The 26513-nt window shown below is 33.2% G+C and overlaps 1 protein-coding gene across 2 annotated transcripts in view; it reads right to left on the bottom strand.

Annotated features, from left to right (window-relative positions):
• Nucleotides 1-11323: 11323 nt before the first annotated feature.
• LOC6054184 overlaps nucleotides 11324-26513 on the bottom strand; it is a 123493-nt gene continuing 108303 nt past the window's right edge. The window contains exons 6-11 of one of the 2 annotated variants that reach the window (XM_038252177.1): nucleotides 25353-25358; nucleotides 24981-25057; nucleotides 24807-24903; nucleotides 12757-12909; nucleotides 12357-12695; nucleotides 11324-12300 (exon numbers count right to left, since the gene is read on the bottom strand). In XM_038252177.1, the coding sequence (XP_038108105.1) occupies nucleotides 11761-12300; nucleotides 12357-12695; nucleotides 12757-12909; nucleotides 24807-24903; nucleotides 24981-25057; nucleotides 25353-25358 (1212 nt within the window). In that variant the 3' untranslated portion in view covers nucleotides 11324-11760. The remainder of the gene's footprint in view (nucleotides 12301-12356; nucleotides 12696-12756; nucleotides 12910-24806; nucleotides 24904-24980; nucleotides 25058-25352; nucleotides 25359-26513) is intronic. The other variant, XM_038252178.1, reaches the window with a different exon arrangement.

Here is a 26513-nt window from a genome sequence, read left to right as displayed (position 1 = left end):
GCTGTCCATACAAAAATGGTATGTAAATATTCAAACAGCTGTAACTTTTGAGTGAATTTTCTGATCAATTTGGTGTCTTCTGCAAAGTTGTAGGTATTATTGAGGACTTTTGAGAAAAAAATAGGTACACGGAAAAAAAATTGCGATTTTTTTTATCAACTTTTTTTTCACTAAAACACAATTTCCCAAAATACGTATTTTTTGATTTTCGTGATTTTTTGATATGTTTTAGGGAACAAAAATCCGCAACTTTTGAACCATAGAGAAACATGGTCAAAAAATCTGCCACCAAGTCATGAATTTTTGAAAAAATAGTGATTTTTAAAAAAAATCGAAGTTTCATGCAAAAACAAGTTTGACATTACTTTTTAATGCAAAATTGAATTTGCAATCGAAAAGTACTTTACAGATTTTTTGATAAAGGGCTCCGTTTTCAAGATATAGCCACCGAAAGTTTGATTTTAGCGAAATATTTGCAGTTTTTCAATTTTTAAAAATAGTTACCATGAGTGGCCATTTCTAAAAAAATTTTTTTTTTAAAGTTCAGAAAATTTGCTATAAAATTGTCTAAGAGACATTGCAAATTGGACCTCTGGTTGCTGAGATACAGCGGCTTAAAGAAAAAGAAACACGTGAATTGAAGTTTTCTAAGTCTCACCCAATCAGCCCACCATTTTCTAATGACGATATCTCAGCAATTAATGGTCCGATTTTCAATGTTAATACATGAAACATTCGTGAAATTTTCCGATCTTTTCGAAAAAAATATTTTGAAAAAAATTAAATCAAGACTAACATTTTAAAAGGGCCAAATATTGAATATTACGCCCATTTAAAATGCTAGTCTTGATTTAACTTTTTTTCAAAATATTTTTTTCGAAAAGATCGGAAAATTTTACGAATGTTTCATGTATAAACATTGAAAATCGGACCATCAGTTGCTGAGATATCGTCATTAGAAAATTGTGTGTTTTTTTAGTGATATTAAGAAAACTTCAATTTTCGAGTTTCTTTTTCTTAAAGCGGCTCTATCTTTGCAACCCGAGGTCCATTCTTCATTGTCTCTTAGACAATTTTATAGCAAATTTTCTGAACTTTTCAAAAAAAATATTTTTAGAAATGGTCACTTATGGTCACTATTTTTAAAAATTGAAAAACTGCAAATATTTCGCTAAAATCAAACTTTCGGTGGCTATATCTTGAAATCGGAGCCCTTTATCAAAAAATCTGTAAAGTACTTTTCGATTACAAATCCAATTTTGCATTAAAAAGTAATGTCAAACTTGTTTTTGCATGAAACTTCGATTTTTTCCAAAAATCACTATTTTTTCAAAAATTCATAACTCTTCGGCAGATTTTTCGACCATGTTTTTCTATGGCTCAAAAGTTGCGGATTTTCGTCCCCTAAAACATATTAAAAAAATCACGAAAATCAAAAAATACATATTTTGGGAAATTGAGTTTTAGTGAAATAGAAGTTGATAAAAAAATCTGCCAATTTTTTTCCGTGTACCTATTTTTTCTCAAAAGTCCTCAACAATACCTACAACTTTGCCGAAGACACCAAATTGATCAGAAAATTCACTCAAAAATTACAGCTGTTTGAATATTTACATACCATTTTTGTATGGATAGCAGCCAAAATTGTATAGTGACTTGTATGGGTGAACCAATGACGCAAAATAGCTTATTTGGTCATAGGGAAGGCCCCCACAAAGTTTGAGTCAAATAAAAAAATTCAAAAAATTAAAATGGTCGAAATCGGCCGATTTCGTAGAGAGTTGCTCCATACAAAACTGAGCGTGGGCCCAGTGGGCCTAAGATGGCGGCCTTCGGTATTATCTAGCCGAACATTTGAAAATGACAAATAGTTTAAATTAATGAAGTCTTTGCCGGCAATGGCGAAATAAGCATTCTGGAATCATTTTCATAAAAAACTTATTCAGAAATACGCATGTTCAAATATAAGTCTAGAACAGCTTTCTCGAAAGCCGTCACGAAAAAAAATCTCATACTTATTTTGAGTTGCGTTTCAACGAACGCGCAACTCATGAAAACTGTAGGAGTGTTAATTATCAATATTTGCTCTTTCCAAATTCCTTACAAAACTTATTTATTGAATTAACGATCTAAAAGCATTAACAAAAGTATTCTGGTGAAAACACTCTAAACGATATTATTCGTAAAAGCAAACTTGATATTTTGTAAACTTTCAAACGTTTAGTAATAAAATTGAAGAAAATTAAGATTCAACACAGCAAATCATGGTTTATTTTTAAACTTGCATGTCATTAGCACTCTGATATGATTTCATTTATAATATGAATTTTTTAACACAACACAGTTCATTTTTTAGTCATAGAATCAAAATTTATAGAAATAATTCCTTAACAGTTTTTGTTTAACCATGAGGTCAAAACGGCTTACTGTACGGATTTTTTCTCAGCAAGTGTTGGTTGCCTATCAAGAAATGAGCAATTCTGTACCAAAACCGGAAATGGATTTTATTTGTATTTTTTTATTTGCTCAATTTCCCAAAATACGTAATTTTTTATTTTCGAGTTTTTTTAGTATATTTCAAGGGACCAAAACCCGCAATTTTTGAGTCATACAGAAGTATGGTCAAAAATCTGCCGCCGAGCTATGAACTTTTGAAAAAAATGTGATTTTTGGAAAAAACGAAATTTCATACAAAAACAAATTTTGACCTGATTTTTTATGCAAAATTAAATTGGTCCGATTTTCAATGATAAAACATGAAACATTCGTGAAATTTTCCGACCTTTCCGAAAACAATGTTTTTGAAACTTTGGGTCAAGAAAAAAATATAATCTGTATTCAAAATATTGTTTTTGAAAAGATCGGACAATTTCACGAATGTTTCATGTTTTAACATTGAAAATCGGACCATTAGTTGCTGAGATATCATCATTAGAAAAAGGTGAGTTGTTTGCATGAGACTTAGAAAACTTCAATCTTCCTGTTTCTTTTTCTTTAAGCCGCTGTATTTCAGCAGCCAGAGGTCAAATCTTCAATGTTTCTTAGACAATTTTATAGCAAATTTTCTGAAATAAAAAAAAATCAGAAATGGTCACTCATGGTCACTATTTTTGAAAATGGAAAAACTTCAAATATTTCGATGAAATCAAACTTTTTCTTGAAAATGGAGCCCTTTATTAAAAAATCTGTTCAGTACTTTTTGAATGGAAATTCAATTTTGCATTACAAAATCCGGTCAAAATTAGTTTTTGTATAGAATTTAGATTTTTCCCAAAAATCACTATTTAAAAAAAAATCATAACTCGGCGGCAGATTTTTTGACCATGTTTCTCTATGGCTCTCTATGGCTGGGTTTTGGTCCCCTGAAACATATCAAAAAATCTCGAAAATCAAAAAATACTTATTTTGGGAAAAATAGGTTATGTAAAAAAAAGTTATTTAAAAAATCGGCAATTTTTTGTGTACCTTTTTTTCATTAGTCCTGAACAATACTTACAACTTTGCTCAAGACACCAAATTGATCAGAAAATTCACTCTAAAGTTACAGCTTTTTGAATATATACGTATCATTTTTGTATGGACAGCTGCCAAATTTGTATGAAGAAAAGTATGGGTGAACCAATGGCACAAAATAGCTTCTTAGGTCGCACCGCTAAGTTTAAGCCAAATAAAAAAAAATAAAATGATCAAAATCCGCCGATTTTGTAGAGAATTCCTCAAATGAAAATTTAATACGGTTTTGGGGAATTTCGTTTTTTTTTGCAGAAAGAAGTTAATTTAAAAAGATTTTTTTTAAAGTAAACTGCTTTCCAACTTTTTTTCGCGAATCATTCTACTCTCTACCCCAAAATTTTGCTGAAGACATCATATCGATGAAAATATCAGTGTTCAATTATTATTTTTTAACGGGATAGTCTGTTTTCTCAGAGAATGGCTTAGTAAAAAAAACATGAAAATATAATATTTAATTTTCATAATCTGGACAAATTTTGTTATAGAAATTATGACTAAATTTGCCAAAAAAATGAATTTTAAAAATAATTGCAAATAATAGTTAAATTCACACCTTTTTGATCATTTCAAAGCTAAAATATTCCTTAAGTGCACGTTAGTGATAACTAAATTTATTCAAAACTTAAATGCATAATCGAAAAACAAACTGAGTTTTGAAGAAAACTAAATTTTAAAAAATATGCTTCAATATTTTGTAACGTTATTGTTCTCAATTTTTCTCGGTTCATGTTTGACCTAAATTTTGGAAAATTCTGAAATTACTTTTAAATTATTATTAATCTTATATAGCTGAATTTGAGTTTAAAAGAAACTATAAAATGAGATTGACTTATTGTTTGTCGAACATCAAATAAATGTCCTTTTTGGTGTAAGACCTTTTGAAAAAGTTCCTTAGAATTGTTCTATACAAAACCGCTTTCAATATATTTTCTGTTTTTTTTTTTATAAAAACATTTTTAACTTGTTTCACTTAACTTCTCAACATAGCACTCATACGTTGGTTGAGTTCACCTTTACAGCTAAACCCCTTGGATTAAGCTGGTTAATTATACACTTTTTTTCTGTTTTTCTCCACACTCCGCATCACTCCGCAGAAAAACAACATCAACTCTCGCACCTCTTTCCCTTAAAAAGTCAAGCCAAAGATAGGGAGGAAATCCGATTTCGGAGGGTCTTGGCGCACTCCCCGCCGCGGGGGTGTTAAAAAAGTGCACCCCGGATAAACAGAGGCACAGGTACCGTCCAGCTCTGCCCCGGGGTCGAACCGAACCCGGATTATTCCACACAGGGATGGGCACATGGGTTTTAATTATCTTGCTGCAGTGTGCCGTAATTAGATGATCCATCTCGGCCAAATTGGATTTCGCTTTTGGGTGTCTGATTTTTGCGGAGGTGACCTTTGCTAAGCTTGGATGATCGGGGAAAGGGAAAATGTTGACTTTTAAGGCACGAGTTTGGGTACGAAAAAAGTGACTTTAAAAAAGTGAGTAAACAAGAAACATTTCGTCTCAGATTTCAGGACAGTAATCAGATTATCGGTTGACTTTGCAATTATTTCCTCACGATTTTCGAGGAAAATATTTGCCTTGACGAAAGTCAATCCGATGATCTTGTTTAGGGACTTTGATGAAGAAATGTGACTTTCGAAGGTTCAAAACTAAGATGTTCGAATCAAAGTAAGAGATCAGCCAGATAAGATGTTAAATATGCAAAACTTTTTCTTAGAATTGACAACCAACTTTGTTACAACAGCCAAGAAACATTTCGAGACTAATTATCAAACATATCATATTATTTTTGGGGTATTGATCATTAATGTAGTTATTCCTCACTTTTTGACTTTCACAGAACCCCAAAATTCGATTTCAATCCTGAGATATTCAATAAAAACCGAAAAAACTCCGTGCATTGTTGTCATTTTTCATATGAAAGAAGTTTCAATCTTGTCGTGCTATCTTGTCGCTCCCTGAAAATTGATGTAAGAGCGACAACTGGCCAAAGGGATTTCAGGCCAAAACGCGTTTGACGCACGTACAAGTTAGACTACCGTAAACATTTGTAATTATAACTCGAGACTCCGGCAACCAAATTCAACCAAATTTCGGGGCAATGCACAGAATGATCAACCAAACAAAACGTGTTTGTTGTTGTTTACATTGCGTGCTATCGGTTTTATTTATTCAAGGTCAACATTAAAACGCGTTTTTCTCGGTCAAAAGTGACGTGCGACAAGTTTGCATGACAGCGTCGAATCGAGAGTGTCAAAACGGCCTATGAATAAAATTCCCTTGGGCAAGTTGTCGCATTTGCAGGATGCTGCAAGTTACGATCATATCGCAACATCTTTCTCATGAAGAGTGACAGCATTACACGGGTTTTTTACAGATTAAAATCGAATTTTAACGATCTATGAAGGTCAAAAGGATAGGCATCGAAAGCTGATCAAAATGGCAACTCAATTTGGACCAAAGTGCAAATGCGACAAGATAGCACGATTACGACAACTTGTGATACTTCATGATAATAAAAACGCAAACAAATTTTCAAGTTTTAGAATATTCTCTTTATTTTTCGAATCGAAAGTACCAAGATCTCCCCTCTTCTTTGCGTTTCAATTCAACGCTCCTGTTTAGTTTCTTCCGCACACTGTCTAATTTCTCACTTTTTGTCACTTTTTCCGCTGCCTACTTTAAACCAGTTTTGCTAAGATTAAGTTTTTGTTTTAATTTCTAGCCGCACGTTTTTATCAACTCTCTGTGGAAACATAAAAACGCCAAGAAATACGAAACCAAAAAACGCGTCGCATGATTTCACACTAGATTTGATTTATTGTTTTTATTTTTACATTAAAACGTACCTCTTTTACGGTTACTCTTGTCTTTCAAAGTTTCACAAATAGCCAATAGCAGTTAGTACCTATTGTTCGTTTCGTGTTTGATTTTTCAGTCTTCAAATGCATTTTATACAGTGAGTTTTGTTTTCTTTTTTGCTATGATAATTTAGGTCTATTTAAATTAATCGCATTTTTGTTTCTACCGATTCTAGGCTCAACACTGATGTTGTGAAAATTTCAGTTTTTTCACTATGTCAGTATATTTTTTTTTTTTTTTTTGCTAAGAGAGAATAACTATGTCGCTCGAGTAATTGCATTTTCAAGTTTACAACCAAGTTACGGTAAGCGTAAAGGGAAGGCATTTCTTCCAACTGGAATTTCCCCCCTAAATTTTGCCTTTCTAACTGGATTTGATGAGCTGGGCTTGCATGCAATGTTTGACTGGTTTGCGTCTCGAATGAATGAATGTGTTGCGCGACACAAGTTAAGAGTGTGATTTGTATGTTGCAAGACTACAAGTCGTGTTGCACTCAACGAGAATGATACCTTTTTCCTTTAGCTTGTAGTCTGTTTGGATTTTGATGAAATCTTGACGTTGTTTCTGACCATTAATTTTCTAGTAATGCGACAACGCTTTTGAAATGATTGACAAAATTTTCAAAACTTGTAATGTGTAAATGAATGAATGTTTTGAAATATCAAAGTTTCTTAACAGGTATTTAGGTGGCACACTTCTTACAATTTTGGTTTCTCACAAGTCAAAACAATTTTTGGTACACCCAAACTTGACCAGCCAACTCCTCTAACAAATTTGTAAGAGGTTTACGTTTTCGCAAATATGCTATTTTTTGTATTTTTTTTTTATTCAAATTAACTTTATCCATGCATTTCCTGTACCAAAAGAAGCCATTCAGCATTAATTTTTTTCCATAGAAGATTTTATACAATTTTGCAGGCTGGTGATTTAAAATGGGCATGTGAATATTTGAAAATCAATATATTTAAAAGAAAGATGTGTTATCGATTCGGTGTCTTCGGAAAAGTAGTAGATTATGATAAAGTTGAATTCCAATTGAAAAGTTTTGAAAAGTAAGCTAGAGAATAATTAGTTTTGAAAACATTGTGATTTTTGGAAAACATCTAAAATAATATCGAAACAAATTAAAAATATATATATATATTTAGATGCAAACCAAGCCCTAATCCTAATGGTAACTAACAACTTTGCCCAAGACACCCAATCGATTATAAAAAGTCTTTCCAGTTGTTTTCATATTTACATGCACATATTGTTTGACCAGCCCGCAAAACTGTAAGGAGTAGCTTTAAATATGGATAAATTTTCTTGATGATATATATAAATTTCATAGAATAAATACATAAATAAAATCACAAAAAACATTATTGAGAAAAAAATAGTATTTATACCGCATATTTGCGAAAATACGTTTTAAAGGAAACTAAACTTTATATTCATTTTCACTTTATTAGGAGTTTTTTTTTAAAGTAAGCTACTAAAATTTTTCATAGTTTGCAAAATGGGTATCAAACCAAGCGACATTTTGTATGCATTTTCACCACTTTACAGTCCAGACTCGATTATCTGAAGCCTTGGTTATCCGAAATTTCGATTATCCGAAGGTTTGTATGGGACTTCGAATAATCGAATCACAAACAATTTTTTTTTTTCAAATTCAAATTCATCAATATTGGCCACCATCTTGGATTAAAAAAATATAAATTACTTTAGTATAGTTTAGGGGTCATACTTAATTAAGTTCGACAATAGCGTGGTTCACGTTTCTATGAAAAAGACAAAAGGTGTTATTTTGTCTTGCATCAACCGGAATTTCGTTCTTTTATGTCCCCAGAAGCACTCCTGAAAATTTGAGCCCATTTGGTAAGGTCTAGGAGCTCCAGTTTTAATTTGAAATTTATATGGGATTTTGATTTATTTTCCATGGGAAACTATCTTTTTTTACATTGTATTAGGATTTTTTATAAATCGATGAAATGACTTGATTCTTATAGTAGGAGATAGGTTTTGAACTGGGGAATAACTTTGTAGAACATACCAACATGCTAGGAAGTGACCCTTTAAAGATACAGATACTTTTAGATGATGGCTTTTGAAGGGGCCAGCCACCATCTAAAAGTATCTGTATCTTTAAAGGGTCACTTCCTAGCATGTTGGTATGTTCCACAAAGTTATTCCCCAGTTCAAAATCTCCTACTATAAGAATCAAGTCATTTCATCGATTTATAAAAAAATCCTAATACAATGTAAAAAGATAGTTTACCATGGAAAATAAATCAAAATCCCATATAAATTTCAAATTAAAACTGGAGCTGACCTTACCAAATGGGCTCAAATTTTCAGGAGTGCTTCTGGGGACATAAAAGAACGAAATTCCGGTTGATGCAAGACAAAATAACAACTTTTGTCTTTTTCATAGAAACGTGAACCACGCTGTTCGACAATCAAGAAGAAGACAGCGAAACAAATTTTTTTTTCGTGTTTCGATTATCCGAAGTGAAATTTTTCCGGGGCCTTCGGATAATCGAGTCTGAACTGTATTAGAGTTTTGAGTAAAATACTTAAATTTTCACAAAATACCGTTTTTTTCTCGAAAATACTCGAATTGTCATCGTTTACAATATGGGTATCAAACGAAGTGAAACTTTGTGTGCATTTAAGCCTTTAAAATCTTTTTTTTTTTTGTTAAATACTCAAATTTTCAAAAAATGCAGTATTTTTTCAAAAGTACTCAAATTTTTATTTTTTGCAATATCGGTGTCAAACGAGGCAAAATTCTTTATTATCAATTTATTCCAGTGTTTTTAGGAAAATACTAAAATTTGCATCGATTCCCGTATTTTTGAAAACTTTTAAATTTTCATAAAATGCAATTTTATTTTTGCATGCGTTTTCGCTTTACTACAATTTATTTATATAATTCCCAAACTCATTTTCAAATTATCGTATTTTCATTCAAATATGAATATTTTCGAAAAATACGATAGCCTATGACAATTTGAGTATTTTACAAACATAAAATCTATGATAGTAACAATTCATACAACATTACACTTTGTTTGATATCAATGTTGCAAATTATAAAAAATGAGTATTTTCGAAAAATATGGCATTTTTTTAAATATAGCATTTTGTGAAAATATTAGAATTTGAAAACGAAAAACTCTAAGCAAGTGAAAATGCATTTAAAATTTCACTTTGATTGATAGCACTTTTACAAATTTTTCAATTTTCAGTATTTTGAAAAATTACGTTTTTGCATACCAATTTCGCATCGTTCGATCCCCGATTGCGAATTATGAAAATTTGAATATTTTTGAAAAAAAAAGTAAAATTGTGAAATATTGAGTATTTTACCAAAAAAAAACCCTTAACAATAAAAATTCATAAAAAAATTGCGTCGTTTGATACCCGTACTTCAAATTATATAAGTTTGAGTATTTAGAAAAAAAAAATGCGAAATTCTGTTTTATTTATTTATTTGCGTTTTTTTTACTTCGCATTCGCATTCGCATGAAGAGGGTAGTTGCGGGTTGCAGACTGGATTTCGTCATGTATATTTGATTGTTGTCCAACGCAGGTTGCTTAGAAACTGTAAATTGTGAAAAATTGAGTATCTTCATAAATAATAGTATTTTTTAAAAATATGGCATTTTGTGAAAATATTATAGTTTTTGAAAACTCGAAGAAAGTGAAAATGCATTCAAAATTTCACTTCGATTACCAATTCGATACCAATTTTTTTTTTCAATTTTCAGTATTTAAAAAAACACTTTTTTGTGAAAATTTTAGTATTTTACCTCTTGAAAATTTAAAATGCATTTCAAATTTTGCATCGTTTGATAACCAATTGCAAATTGTGAAAATAAAAGTATTTTTGGAAAAAAAACTGTAAATTGTGAAAAATTTAGTATTTTACCAAAAAAAACTCTAAAAAATAAAAACGCATAAAAAAATTTCGTCGTTTTACCCCTGTAACTACATTATCCAAAAATATATATTCTTAGTAAAAGCTTTGAAAGTTACACATGATTTGGTTGGATTAAGTCCATTTTAGCAATTGATTTTGAATAAGTTCGGCTCAACCAAAACGATATAACTCTTTATTGAACCTCGATTATTTTATCGTTAACAACCTTTGAATAGAGACTTGATGGAAAAACTAATTTTGCAAAATTGCTTCTTTAGATTTACAGAATGCATGGGCAAAGTTTCATCCAAATAAAAAAAAGTTCTTTATAGTTTGCAGATTTTCAATGAAATTTCATTTGTGAGGTTAAGGAAAAGATTTTTAATCTTTCAAGAAAATGAATAATTTTCCTAAACCCGCAATTTTTTGTATTTTCATGTTATTCTCCAGAAGATCAGCAAAATTTTTCGAATATCGAATTTCAAATAATTTCTCCCCTTTACCGCTTACAAACTGAGCACAAAGTGTCTTTTTTTGGGAAAAATAGCTTTTCTATCATTTTATTGCAAAATATTCCTCCCTTTCTCGGGTGAGTTTTCAAAAAGCCGTAAGAGCCACCGTGACCTCTGACACTAATTTTCGTTTTTCTCGAAAATGAAACAAAATTTCATTTATTTTAAATATGGGGCACTTGAAGGACGTGTAGATGAACAATCTGGAGCATTTTTGATATTGGTTTTTCGTAAGTAGATCGAATACCGATGCAAAAAGGACTTTGTTTACCAATGGCTCTTACGGCTTTTTGAAAACTAATCCGAGCTTTTATCTCTTCTCTCAAACTACAAATAAATTTAGTAAATACCTTCCTCCCTCATCAGCACACATTCGTAGCCTGTACCAGTTTATCTAAATATCATCAACTCTAGTTAAGTGAAATTCGTTACCGACGCTACTCTGATTAGTGTTAGTCTTGCTGCTAGTAATTCAGTTAATCAGTTACTTTTGTTTTTGCTAATATCATAAATATTGATTTTTTTTATTTCTCGACCTCGACCTCCCTCATCCCTAATCGAGGCACTTGACGAGAGCGAACCAACCAAATTGAGGTTTTTTTTTCTACTAGTTCTGATCTGAGCTTAACTATATAAGTACTACCTGAAATAATTTGCGGAGGAAGAAGTGAAGAACAACTTGGGGGGAAGTTTTTGCTGTTTGTTTTTTTTTTTTTGTTTTCTATAAAAATTAAACTTTCTTGTTTTGTTTTGCGTTTTTTGCTTTTGTTTCGAAAAAGGTCAGAGCAGAAAGTTACACATTTATATCACGCACAAGTTTTTTTCAACCCTTAAAAATTGTTAGTTAATTTAGCGCTTGTCTCTAAGTTCTAAAGTTTTTTAATTATTTGCAGTACTGCAACGTTAAATTTTTCACTACTTTAGATTAAACTTCTAGGAATATATATCACTTTTATCACTTTTTCTTACCCTCCCCGTCGTGGCCAGCCCCACCTTTGGCGATCAGATCGTTGTCACTGTGCGGTTCCGTTTCGTCCGAACCCTCGTCGTCGTCGTCCTCCTCCTGCTGAAGATGGCTCCGACGACGGTCCGTCGAGTCGCAGGACGAAGTCCGCGACAGGGAACAGCGTCGACCTCCGGAAGGCGGCGCAACTTCAGCCAACATTCCGGCCGGCGGATCCGAGCACGGTTCGTGCTGTTCCGTGCCCAGGTGGATGTTGGTCAGCGAGCAGTCGTCGTCGCACGGGGCCGACACGGACTGCGACAGCAGGTTCTTGAGCGGCGTGCGCACCTTCCGGATCTGGCCGCCGTCGGTTTTGTAAAAGTTGAACGGCTTTGAGGAGGAAGCGGGTTGTTGCTGAGACGGGGCCGGATGCTGGTGGTAGTGGTCCGGCGGATTCATTCCGCGACAGGAACCGGTCGAGTGGTTGCCCTTGTACTTTTTGAGCGTCGCCGGAAGACTGTTGGAGCCGTGCTGGTGTTCCGGGGAGAAGGTCTGGAAGAAAATTAAGACTTAAAATTGTACAAATCTTCCTCAAACCCGCAACCCACATCACTATCGGCATCGTCCTGCGAGCAGGTTCCGTCAAACTTGCGTTGCTTCTTGTTCAAGGCCGCGGCCAAACAGCCCACGCAGATGTCGTTTTCGGTGCGTGATTCCACCCCGGCCAAGTCCTGCGCATCCACATCATGTTGCTGCTGCTGCTCGTCGACGTAATCTACGCTGCTTTCGCCGTGGCAACTGTTACGGCCACCCCCCAGCGACTGACCCCGGCTGTGGTGGTGGTGGTGATGGTGCACGTGATTTGAAGTGGCCACGTGGTGATGGTGATGGTGGTGGTGCCGGTGGCGGTCGTTCTCCGAGTCCGACTCCGACGAACTGCGGGACATCTGGAAAATAATTCAAATGACGAAATTCTTCAAATTTCAAGAAATCTTTCAAGCAACTCACCCGATTCTCACTCGAAGCCCGAATCTGGGGCAACGGACTGACGCTGTGCCGACGCTGGTAGCCGCCACCATCGGTGCTGCTGTGGTCATCGATCAGGTCACCCTCTTCCATGTCCAGGTCCAGCTGTAGGATGCTCTCCTGGCTACCGGTGAACTGATAAATCAAAGTAAAGGAAAAAAATCGTTGAAATTTTTTAACTTGAAATCTTAAACATGGTATAAAACGACACTTTGGACAATAGGAGTTTAAGCAGGAGGAAGGATGAGTTTTTTGTTTGTTTATGAAATGATTTGAATTTGTTAGTTATGGTCAAATAATTTATGAGGAATCCATAGAAAATGTGGAATAATCAACACTTTTTAACCGGCCTCTAGACAGGCTTCGTTCTAAAGCCAAAAATCTATTATTAAACTAATTTGACAATCCATCAAACAATCTGGAAAGGATAACTATCACTTTTTATTTTGAAAATAGCAAAAAGGCAAAACATAATAATTGGAAGTTGTAGAATAGAATAGAACTACCCTAAAAAAGAAGAAAAAAATATATAAAAAAGAGTGATAGAGAGATTTGATATTATTAAAGCATTCTAATAAACACAGAAAAAAAGTTTTATTTTGAAAGGTTGAAATTTTGGTTGGTTGAATATTACCTCATTTTTGAGTAATTTAACTTAAAAAATGAGTAAAAATGTGAACCTGATAAAAATTCATCAGAAACTAATGAATATTCACCAATTCCTGACGTAATATTACAAATTTTTTGACACAAAATATATCACCACTTCCTGATGAATATTACCATATTTTTTCTGTGAATGTAAACATTTCATGGGAATCTACAATCTACGTTCTTCAATATAAAAAAAAATGTTTAAAAACTTCAAACATACAAAAAAATCCAAACAAAAACTAAAATTTTCTCCAATCCATGCCACTATTTATTAAATTATTTTAGAAACTGATAGCTTTTTTGTGCATTCGAATTATTTTAATGTAACCAACGATCAAATTCCATTTTTATATGAATTGCAGTCCAGGCTTGATTGTCCGAAGGCTTTGGAAAAATTTTACTTCGGATAATCGAGGCTTCCGATAATCAGGTCTGTACCGTGTTTTAAAAATTTCAGGAAGACATTTCACCTTAAACAATTAAAATTTAATGAAAATTGTTTTAAGAAACGTGATTATTTTGATATTTTGAAATTGTTTTTGACGATTTTTCCTTTCATAGATGTAAGGAAAAAGATCTTTTGGAATCGTATCCAAAAATAAATTTGTCCACAATGTTTCATGAAACGATTAAAATAATTTGAATATTTGTTGGATCTAATCTCTACACAATCTCACTCTCCAGACCCAATGTCACCCCTGATGACTTTACTGTTAGAGTGCTGCCCTATGGAAGTCAACTGTTAAATGTGTTGCGTTTGATTAAAAAAAATTATAGTGATCTTAGGCAACAATAGTAAGAGTCAAATGAAAAACAAATGTCTCAATATTGTTCAGCAGTTTTTTAAAAGGTTTGGAGGATTACCCAAATCAGCAACTTTGTTTTTGTTTCAAGCGAAAAATAGTTATTTTAGCTATGTCACTACATATCAAGGAGAGGAAAATTAAAATGTAAAAATAAAATTTTAAAAGGCAAGTATTTTAAATGTGATTTTAGAAATAAATGTATAAATAACAACATTCCAAACATTTTTGAATGCAAAAAATCAAATTAGTAAAACATTGATGGTAATATTACATTTTTGATTTTGTGTCAAAAAAGATGCATAATTCTACATCAGGAAGTGGTGAAAACTTCATCAGTTTCTGTTGTATATAACTGTTTTACACATTATGTTATTAACAAAAACTCAAAAAAGAGGCTAAACTAAAATTTTCAACCTTCCAAAATAAAACTTTATAAAATATATATTACTGAATTTTCAGCAGAACAAACATTAATTAACTGAAGGAGGTATTAGACTAGGACAAACAAACAAACAAACAAACTCGCACTTTTTGACAGTTTGAAAGTTTGCCTGCTTTCTTTGTTTTGTTTACATTTGTTTGCAGAAACGACAGCCACAAACAAGTTTACGAGTTTGGAAAATGCGAGTGCGAGTTTGTTTGTCAAAGTCAAATACCTCCTTCAGTAACATTTAAATTGCTGAATTGATTACTGAAATTTCTGTTGATGAGAATACAGTTAAACCTCGCATAATGCGCAGGCGTTACGCTTTGTGTTTTTTCGATTTCTCAATGACGACACATTTTTTTTGCAGTATTTTTGAAGCAATTTGTTCGTTTTGTTCTAATCTACAATAAGCTTCAAAAACATTGTAAAAATGTTATGTCGTTTTAGATAGGGACCTACATAGGGAAATGAAATGTTCTGGGATAAATTCTAAACACCCAAAGTCATTCAAATTTAAGGTTGAAAAACTTATAGTAGTTTTTTGGTGCTGGCACGTTTCTTGTACCGAACTTGCACAAACTTAACAAAAACTATAATTTTAATAAAAACAACAGTTTTACAATGTTTGTAAATGTTAATCTCATTTTTCTGCCTAAAATTATTTTAAATTGATTCTGACCTTGTTCTTCCATGGTCTTGTTGCTCGATTGGAACCCCGATTTGACAGTTCGATTGGAACCTTGAGAGTAACATTTCGCCTCTCCATATGTCTAGTTTTAGAGTGATCGAAGAAACACAAAGCGTAACGCCTGTTCACTATGCGAGGATTAACTGTATGTGAAAAAAAAATAAACTAACAAACCTTGAAATCACTTAGATATTCAGAAGATTAAGATTTTTGATTGAAAGTATTTATAGCTAATTTATCCAATATGTTTTTTTATTTGACAATAGTTCAATTATATAAAAATACAAATTATTTTAATATCAATTTAGGGGTTTTCTGTTTATTTCTTTACGTTATAAGATTTTGTTCATAAAATTTATTTGAAAAATAGTTAAAAAACTTTTGCAACGCTCAAGATAAACCATCAGTTTCTGAAATATATTCAAGTTACACCAATGTATTTTTCTAATAGCTTGAATTCATTTAATGAGACTTGAAACGAAACTATTCTAAATCATATCAAAATGATACAGGATAGATGCAATTATAAATCCGACGGGGAACCCTTCAAAGATAAATTCACAATTAATTTTATTCTTGATTTCAGTAGTTAATTTCATGAGGTTAATTTTGCCAGGCATTTAAAAAAAATAAATTTCCGAAAAGTGATTTTTTCGCGTTGACAGATTTTTTTTTAAATTTTAATGATTCTGAAATAATAGCAATTTATAGAGAAAATTTCTTGGCATCACTGGCTTACTCCAACAGGCGCTGTTGCCCAGTTAAGGTGAAGCCGTTGATCATTTTTGAAGAAAATTGATCATCACTTTAAAATATTCTGTATTAAATTCAATTTAACTAATTTCAGCACCAAAAGGAATCAGCGTGTGCCGGTTGTTGCCTTCTTGAAGCCACTAAAAGAATTTTTGATCTAAATCAATTGTGCTTAAAAAATTTACATAATTTTGTGGCACAGTCATTGACGTCCTAGTTGGCAATCATTGATTAATGACGATTTCCATAACTTTAGAAGGAATGGGATAATCGTTACTAAATGTAATCAGCATGTGTAGGGCACTATTCTAAACAACTTGTTGCAAGAATTTTATCAAAATATTGAAAGCGACGCAAAATTTCTAACTTTGAACGAAAAATCATGACAATGATGGAAGTCTTCACGTTAACTCAATCCGAATTCTGAAACGGAATCTAATTAGAATCGTATTTAAATTCCCTTTCAAACGCAACAACTGGTTCCGTGTTGGAACCGGTTGTTGCGTTTGAAACGGAATTTGTATACGATTCTAATTAGATTCCGTTTCAGAATTTGGATTGATTTGACTGGGTGGTGGTGTTGGTTGCCACCCTTTGTTCTTTATTTGCCTTCGCTTCTCGCTCGGATTTCTTCAGCCTTCGATTTGAATGGGTAGTCAAAATTGAAACATCAAAAGACTCAGCGCGTTTGTTTTTTGGATGGCGCTTGCTAACTATTTACATGTTTCGGGTTTATTTTTCAAGTGGTGACTAACTAATGTGCGAAAGAACATGTTACCGGTAGTTGGAAGTAATTTTATATCTTAAGCGCTTTGAAATCGTTAGCGCAAGTGAAAAGATATTGATGGCGACTTTCGTTGAGCAATTAACCTCTTATCTTGCGTGTGGATGTGTGTGCCACCAAAATGATGAGAAATATTTCATATGATCTCGGAAATTAGAAATTATGATCAAAAGTGCATTAAATTTGATCTTTTTGGCCAGTAAATGGCATAATTATGCGTGCTTACTTGAGGCTGTTGCTGGTATGTTTAAATCCTAAATAGTATTTTTGGAGCTTTAATCGAGCATCAAACTCTTCATATGACGAAGATAGGTGTTTGATTAGAAAGGGTTTATCTCCCATACAAAAAAATTAAAAAAATATCCGATTTTTTGTATTGATTCTAAAATTAAACGTTTAAACTATTTTTACAAGTTCCGGAAACATTTTGCACAAAACAACATAATTTTTAAATTAAAATCGAAATGCTTTGACTTGTCAATCTTTTCTAATTCTAGCTAAACAATCAAAATTAGTATGTAAACATAGAGTATTTCTGCTTACGCCAGTGGAAGTTTATAGTGAGTGAGTAGAATACACCCTTTGTTTATGAACTCAGATTGGACCATTTACATTGTTTCGCTAGAATTCTTCGAAAACGAAAAAAATATATTGTGTTTAAAGGCATGTTTTATGATATATTTGAATAAATCAAATAAAGCAAAAAATGTTGCAATATTGAATATCGTCTTTCATTCTATAAAATTTTAGTGAGACCTTTTATTGAATTCAAGATTATTTGATTTATTTAACATTTAAATAAAGATTTTTTGTGGGTCTCGTGGCGCAGGGGTAGCGGCTTCGGCTGCCGATCCCGATGATGCCATGAGACGCGGGTTCGATTCCCGCCTTATCCACTGAGCTTCTATCGGATGGTGAAGTAAAACGTCGGTCCCGGTTTCTCCTATCTCGTCAGAGGCGCTGGAGCAGAAATCCCACGTAAGAGGAAGGCCATGCCCCGGGGGGCGTAGTGCCAATAGTTTCGTTTTTTTTATAAAGATTTTTTAACTTGAAAAATCCATCAAGCCACTTTTATTCACAGTATATTTTTAGCTTTGAGAGATCAAACCACGACATAATTTTTATTTTCGTAATCTAAAACGAGTTGTTGATTGCCTGATTAATTACACAAGCCAACAAACATTTACTAACTGAAGTGAATTTTTGTGTGGGCTTAGTATAATCATTTTCATTGGATGTGTTAGTTACTACCATTATCATATACCATGCATGTGAAAGAATATGTTAGCACTCAAATCAAGTGATAATGAAGAAAAAAATGGGAAAACTTATTAGTAACAATACAGAAAAAAAAGCAAACAGAAATATTAACTTACACTACTGGGAAGATAATCGAACTGAACTAGAACTGAAATTATCACTTTTTGAAGATTCTCATAACTACACTACAGTAAACGTAAAATTTTGCTGTTGTTCTTCCAATCACGCACATTCACGTTTTTTCACTGTCCCGAAACGAAATTTCGTGGCGTTTTCCGAATTACTTCAGTGCGATTAATTTTAATCAGTGCAAAATTTAGAAAAAACGGAAAAGAAGCGGGTGCGATGTTGCACGAGCGACGCGACGACGAAAGGCGCAACATACCATTTAGCCAGGACCCGAACCGTGATTGTCGCGCGATACACATTCTAAGCAAGAGCGTTGTCACATGCAAAGTAGGGTAAAAGCACCTAAAATACGAAATTGCTGCTAGCAACAAAGAAGAGGTGGGGGGCAAACAGAAACAGATGTTTTAAAGGGGAAAAAGGATAAACGGGAAGAAAAGTGGATTCGCTACAGTTTATATAAAAATATTGTGATTTTTATTTTATGTTTTTTTTCTCCTTATTTTGTTCTCTTTCTACTAGCACAGACAAAATAATAAACGTTTGCGGGAGTGGGCTACACATTGCACGATCGCTACTGAAACTGTTGCTTGCTTTGTTTTGACTTGACGCGCGCAACACTGCCCAGCGTTTGACAGCTGGTTTAAGGCCCACCTGTGCGCAAAGCTTAACCTTAAGTGAAATCAACCTTCTTTTCAGACAAACGAAACATTACTAAGTAAATTTGTTGCAAGTTTGGGGGTTCGGAAGAACTTTAGTTTTTTTTTCGGTCAGAAAGTGGACAAATTTCTGACGTTTAAATATTTGCAGTATTTGTAGTAGATCCTAGCTAGTAATAGTAGTAATAGTAGTAGTAGTAGTAGTAGTAAGCACTCGCTTAACCTCCTCTTTTTCTTTAAATATGTCTCACTTTTATCACAGAAGCTTACGTTTATAACTTGTTAATCAACCGTTCCTATATCGACTAAGTAGGGTTTAAACTTTGTTTGTTTGTATTTGTTGCCACATATTTATTAAGCTAAACTATGCCACGAAAACGGAAACAATACACACGACGAACGATGACTGCTATCTGCTAACTGACGGGGGTGGTGGTGGTGTTGTTTTTGTGTAAGTGTGCGACTAATTATGGGGTTTGTTCAGGATGATGCAATCTCACAGGTTTGCATTTCGCTTTCAGGTGATCACTTCGTCTATTGTATTCAAATCGATGCATGATTGAATGAATTTGCTGATAAACAACAAAATTAGAAAATGATTTCATAGTTTTGTAAAAACGGTGGACACTGTTTAGCTTATTAAAAGTTATAGTTTTGTAACCACAATTTGAAAAAAGATGTAAAACATTCATAATTTTGATAATTAATTCTTAGATATGTTAGCATTTGGAGCATTTTTTTTAGAAATTTCCAGTTTTTTGTTATTTGAAAGGTTTATTGATTGAGAACATGTCCAATATTAGATTATATAAGTTAGTTCTGAAAACCATTGAAAACTATTGAATTTGAAAACTTGAAGGTTTAACATCCAAATCTGAGAAAAAAAAAAATTTAAATGAATTTATAACTGGCTGAATTAATATTTATAACTGGCTGAATTAATAATATCAATTAAAAAAAGAAACAAAAAAAAATGCAATTTTTAGATGTTTCTGGAAATCTGGCTACCTTGCCCTGCACGCAACTTAAAATTCATTACACGTTTCACAGTTGCTTGAAACTGTTTTTTAACACACATTTCCTGCAGTGTGCAAGTCCACAGCTAGATGGCTCTAGTGATGAAAATCATAAATCCCAGTCAAACAGACTTAAAATTTTTATTTAAATCCTATTAATTCAATATGAATAATTGGCAACTAACCACGGCAAATTTGAATTCACCGCTACTCATTTTACACGGGGATGACAGCTGGATTAAAGTGTATGCACTCATACTATCAATCACATTGAGTGAGGCGCACGTTCACAACTAGATGTCTCTAGTGAGAAGTGACAAAAATCGCTCCTTATAAGAGTCACCTAGTTGTGAACACGCGAACCGCTAGAAATAGGTACATATAATTTCAAGCAACTTTCATTTACGCTTGTAAACAAGCTGTGGTGAATTAACAAATTTCGTGGTGAGTTTCCGATAGTTCGAATTGACCGTTAAATTGTGGATGTTTGATTTTAGAAAAGGTTTGCATCTGTTGGCCTTTTGATGAAATTTGATTTGAAAACAACGGACGAAGTTCAACCTTACACAATTTTCTTAAAAACGGGAGGATCTAATTGGCTTTGCACTCTTTAGTTAGTTCGTTGATTGAGCACATCGGAGCTTATTTAAATGGCACTGGCTGTGAATGCGAATCGTTTGAAGTACCAATTTTGAAAACAGAACTATTTTTTGCTGATTTTAAGTCTGGAAAATCTTCTCAAACATTCACATTCATCTCCTCATGGCAGTCGTCGCTATCATTGTATATTTTTCTATCTGCGTGTGCGTTTTTTTAAGTGTAACTGTGTTCAGTTTGATCTACTTCTCATTTCAATCGTAATAAAAAAAAAGTCAAACAAAACGTTTCACACGACGTTTCTCTTGCTACCAACTATAATAATGCAGGGCCCAATCTCACTCCATGTACCCACACATTTGTGTGGCAGAGTTCAGAACTGCAATATTGCGGCGTGGGAACTGCTAGGCTGCCCGCCGGAACAGAAAAAAACACAAAAGTCTCTCTAAACTCTAACGCTGCTGAACTATTTACAAAAGAATTTGCGGCTCGCGTGATCACTCTAGTAATCTCGCGCGGGCTAGCGAAATTCCTCTACCCTAAGCAGGGGGGTTGCACTCGATTGCGTTTAAAAAAATAAAATGAGATTTGTTTCTAAAAGCTAATTTTTTATTGGTGTAACCATTTCAAAAAAGAATTCTATAAAAAAAATTTAAAACCATGCAACAAAATATTAAAAAATATATTTGAAATATTTTTCCTATAACCTTAAAATTTTGAATTCAAAATTAAGTCTAATTAACTGAAACAATTTAAGATGCATTTTCCTGCGTTGAGAGTCATTTTTAACATGTTTTACTCGTTTTATTTTAAGTATTGAACATATTTAAAAATAACATAACTTGTCTTAGAAATTTAATAATTCTTTTAACAACTTAAAGTCCTTTTTTGATAAACAATATTCAATTACAGAGATGCTGGATGCCAATTGCAAAAACATAAACATAATAATTCCTCAGAAGGATCGTTTAAACATTTCGCCAAATAATAAGTTTAAAAGAATATTTCATACAAATGGACAACAACAATTATACAAAAGTCTCAAATAGCGGAAAATAAAAGGACCGATAATGTTTTTGCCTTCCTCACCTCACTGAGGCAAGGCTATAAAATCACTCGAAAAATGAACTTCTTAAATACGACTCCTAGATATACCTTCACGTATACCTATCGGCTCATAATCAAATTCTGAACAAATGTCTGTGGGGATGTGTGTAGACATGAACCTGAACCGATTTTGGCCGGATCCGCCTTATTCTGTTCGTTTTGGGGTCCCCTAAGACCCTATTAAATTTTGTTCTGTTTAGTTGAGTATTTAAAAAGTTATGCCAAGAAAAAGATTTTTGTAGTTACAAAAAAGGGTGATTTTTTGCCTAACCTCAAAAGGCCGGGTCTTTTTGTTTACGTGCGAGAGTCGCGCCAGATGCGAAACGCCCGGTTGCCACATTGCTTCAAATGAGAGTCTGCATGTTTTCTGGAAAAGTCTGTATCAGGTATATATTTTTTCATAAACTTATTTTCATTATTACTTTGTAAATGCGAGGAAGGCACCACCCACTTAATGGTGGATTAAGAAACGTTTTTGTATAAGGCAAAACAGAAGGAATAACAACAACAATAATCATTTCTATTTATGGCAAAAAAATCTAACATTCAAAAATTCAAAAATTTATAAGCTCCAAATTAAAAATCAAAAATAAATGATAAAAATTATAATCTTTCATAGGTATTTTTGATAATGCTATTTTTAATAATTTAATAATCAAAAATAGAAGAATTTATAAATTCAAGAGGTAAGAATTTTACAAACTCTTAAGTTCAAAAATTGAGGAATTCAAATTTTAAAATCCCAATGATTAAAAAAAACAAAATCATTGATTTGGAATTTATAAATTCCGAAGTATTTGAAAAAAAAAAGCAGCAGAAAAAAGGCAATACCTCCACCTTGAAGAGGCGAATGCACGAATGTATAAAATGTAAAACAATGTAAAAAACTTAAAATTCAAGACAAAAAAATACAAAATTTAAACATTTTAATATCAAAAATTAGAAAAAACTAATATTCTGGAAGTACAATTTTTTTTCACTTTAGATAATCGAATCATGAAAAAAATATTTTATTCTTTGCCTATTGTCTGACGAGCTTTTTAAGTCCAAGTATGAAAGTGATTTAAAATTTTTAGGTTAAATATGCCGGCTAAAATGGCGGTGATGAAATATTTCAAGAAAAAAATATGTTTTAATTTAAAAGGCAATTGACTATTAAAATGTGACTAAAATGATGTCAAAAGTAAGATAATTTTATATATATTTTTTTTGTTCATGAATCGATTGTCCAAAGTCCCAAACAAACCTTCGGATAATCTTAACCTCGGATAATCCAGTCTGGACTGTATTTTAAGATCCTTTTTGATTTCGGTATTTTTTTTTTAAATTTCTTGATTCAGATTTTTTATTTTTCCTTTTTTAATTTTTGAATTTTTTGTTTTTTTTTTTTATTTTAAAGTTAAATTCTTTGGTTGTATTTCGTTGGTTGTACAACCATACAACCAAAGAATTTAACTTTAAAATAAAAAAAAAAACAAAGATTCAAAAATTAAAAAAAGGAAAAATTCCAAAATTTAAATCAAGAAGTAGAAAAAACACCAAAATTAAAAAGGATCTTAATATCTAAACATTCGAAAATTGAAAACTCAAAAATCTGAGGAATTAAAAAATTTAAATACAGTTCGTACCCGATTCAACAAAGATCTTGAAAAATTTCAATGCGGGCAATCGAATCACGAACATTAATTTTTTTCAAATTGTGGGTCTCCAAAAATGCTCCAAAATTTTCTTCTTTTCTGTAATCTAAGATTGCGGAATTTATGAATTTTCTCGTTTTAGTCAGTTTAGTAACCATAAATGGCAGCGATTAAAAAAAAAAAAACAATTTTAACTTGTTTGATAATTTTTTTCGGAATTTTGAGTACACCATCAAATTGTGCGTCCAATTTTACACAAAAGACCCTTTGTCACCAAATTTCAGACATTTCACGGTTTTGAGCTACAAATCACTGAAAAGGTCGAAATGTGCATTTTAATAACATTAAGAAGGGAATGATTTTATGTTACAGGCATGATTAATACGACAAAGAACAAAGTAAGATAATAATGAAAAAACGTTTAAGAAAATAAAGAAAAATCTTCTTTTGATCAATACTAACATTTGATCTACAGGAGTGAGTTTTCTAGGTTGCTGCGAAAAGAATATTGTGATTTAAAAATATGATTTTTTTTACAGCAATTTCTATAAAGAAAAAGTGAAACCATTCCAAGGATCTAATAGCGCATTTTGAAGTGGTCCAAAAGACCTTTCAAATTCAATGATGATGGATTGTATGACATTTGACGAAAATGCGAGCAAATTTATGATGTCCATTTCACCCCACATCTCTTTGTTCTAAAAGGCTCATATTTGGCATGAGTTCATCTCATGTATTGGTTGAAATTTAAAAAAAACTGAATCTTAAGCCAAAAAAATAAACCAAATTGTTTTTCAGGGTTTCGAGGATAATTGCTCAAATTGTAAATACAATAAAATTATAAGTAAAGGTATCCACATTTTTGTACACCAACTTTAAGAAACAAACATCATTTCGGCTATTTTAAAACGCAACCGAGTGTAATTCTATACACTCCTTACACGCTAATTAAGTTCTGATCTACTCTCGCGTCGTCGTCGTCGTCGCAGATTGAATAAATTAAAAAAAACGGCTTTACAACTCATGCACACCGGCAGCCCATTAAACGTCGGTAATCTGCCGGCTATCGGTGCTTGGCTTGGCACCACTTCCCCCCACGACCGACGTGTTGCCAGACGGACCTGCGTCACAAGCTGCACTGTTACTACTACCGCTACTACCACTACCACTACCGATATTGATGATGATCGTAACGATCTGATCTTGATCACTAGGGCTAGCGCTACTATTGTTCTGGCTGCTACCGGACGACCCTTGGCCAGCAACGCCACCACCCCCACCAACTCCGCCCTCACTGGCAGCACTGGCAGCACTGCCACCGAGCTCGACAACCGTCGTCGACGACGTCATCGTGCTGTTGGGTGGGGCTGGCGGGGGTGGCGTCGCGACGCTAAAGTAGTCCGCGATGATCGTGGAATTGCTAGTAGCGCGATTGTGGTTGTGGTGGTGGTGGTTCTGGGCGTGGATGGCGGACGAGGACGAGGACGAGGCGGAGGAACCGCCGTGCGGGGAACCCACCACAAAGCCGTAGTGCTTGAGGATGTCCATCTTGCACATCGGACAGGTGCGGTGCTCCAGCAGCCACGGGTCGATGCAGGCCTTGTGGAACTCGTGTCTGTTGGAGATTTGGGGAGGGAAGAAGAAGTGTTAGTAACTTGGTTCTGAGCTAGAATGATATTGCGGGGAACTTACTTGCAGGGAAGAACGCGTATCACGTCCGTAACCTTGTAGGGCTCGATGCAGATGGCACAGCAATCGTTGTCGATTTCCTGGGAAAAGGTAGATGGAATTTGTTGTTATTCATTCATATAACATTTCAATAAACAAAAGCACTAGCAGTAGATAAATTACTCAACACCGATATTTTGATTATAAATTTACACTAACCAACATTTTTCCTGCACATTTTTAATTCACGGGGAAGACCTTTCCTAATATTCTATGGAAGAATTCAAATTACTCGTGAATATATTTACATTCTTCCTTCCTTATAAATTAAGAATATGCAGTCATTTTTGTTGTTGGCTTGTGTGAATTTTAAGTGATTAGATTTTTGATAGTTACCAATTCCTATGAACAATTTTGTAAAGCCAAATGAAAATAAGAAGAAAAAACACATACATTTTCGATCAAAATCTGTTAAGTTTGTCTTTCAGTTAGTGAATAAATTAAAAGTGAAATAAATTTCACTAATCGCAACAATGCTAACCAAATAAGAAACTTCATTAAATTCCTAATTTCCGTGATGTATGCGTTACGATTCAAAAAGTTAGCCCCACAGTGTAGTGGTGAAGTAGTATGTTTAAGACTTGCTTTAATTTGTCGAGTACAATTGGAGTACATATAACCATTCATAAATAGTAATTTAGTGTTTATTTATCCAGGAAATACCAGATTTTTTCAAGTCATTCGTCAACATCTCGAATTCAAAGTGATCATCTGCACTTTTTTTTTCATTTCTGTGTGATTCTGACCAACTCACACGAAATCGGGAAAAAATGCCCTGACCCATCTTCGATTTACGTGAAACTTTGTCCTAACTTATGTCCCTGATCACGAATGCGAGGTCCTTTCACTGGGCGTGGCATACAATTTATTTTTTATCTTTTTTTATTTTTCTGACCAGAAATTCTTTTGGCCAGTTGTCGCACTAACATCAATTCTCAGGGAGTGACAAGATACCCGGGCAGACGGTATTAACAAAATCAATAATATTTCAATAACAAATCCTGTTAAAATAACAAAAAGTGTTATTATTTTATCCTGAAGTTCAACTTCAAGAAGAAAAAATAATAAACACATTCTCCGGCAATGTACACCTTGGGATGAATTTTTGAAAAGCGTGTATGAGCTATTTGGATATTTTTCCTCGATTCTAGACTACTTAAAGCTTCAAAAATCATGGTTTTCATTAATTGATCATTTGAATATAATTTTGTACAAGTTGGTTGAGTTATGCATCAATTCGTGATAAAATCATCGTATTAAAACATTTTTCTAAAAACTCCTGGTTTTCAGCGAAATAAAATCCAAAAATTATTCTTTTGATTGCATTTTGTAGGTTTTTAGATGTACTAAACGGAAATGTTATGGATTTGCAGTTTTTCTTAAGTTAAGTATTTTTTCAAACTAGTGTAAGTTTACCATTTTATTGCGTTGCAACGTCACGAAAAAGGGACAGTTGTTTATGCCAACAGAAAACTAAACATTCAATCATTTTGATAT

This window comes from Culex quinquefasciatus, chromosome 2 (assembly GCF_015732765.1).
Source record: "Culex quinquefasciatus strain JHB chromosome 2, VPISU_Cqui_1.0_pri_paternal, whole genome shotgun sequence".
In the NCBI taxonomy this organism is placed as follows: domain Eukaryota; kingdom Metazoa; phylum Arthropoda; class Insecta; order Diptera; family Culicidae; genus Culex; species Culex quinquefasciatus.
This window is presented reverse-complemented; position numbering and strand designations above follow the sequence as displayed.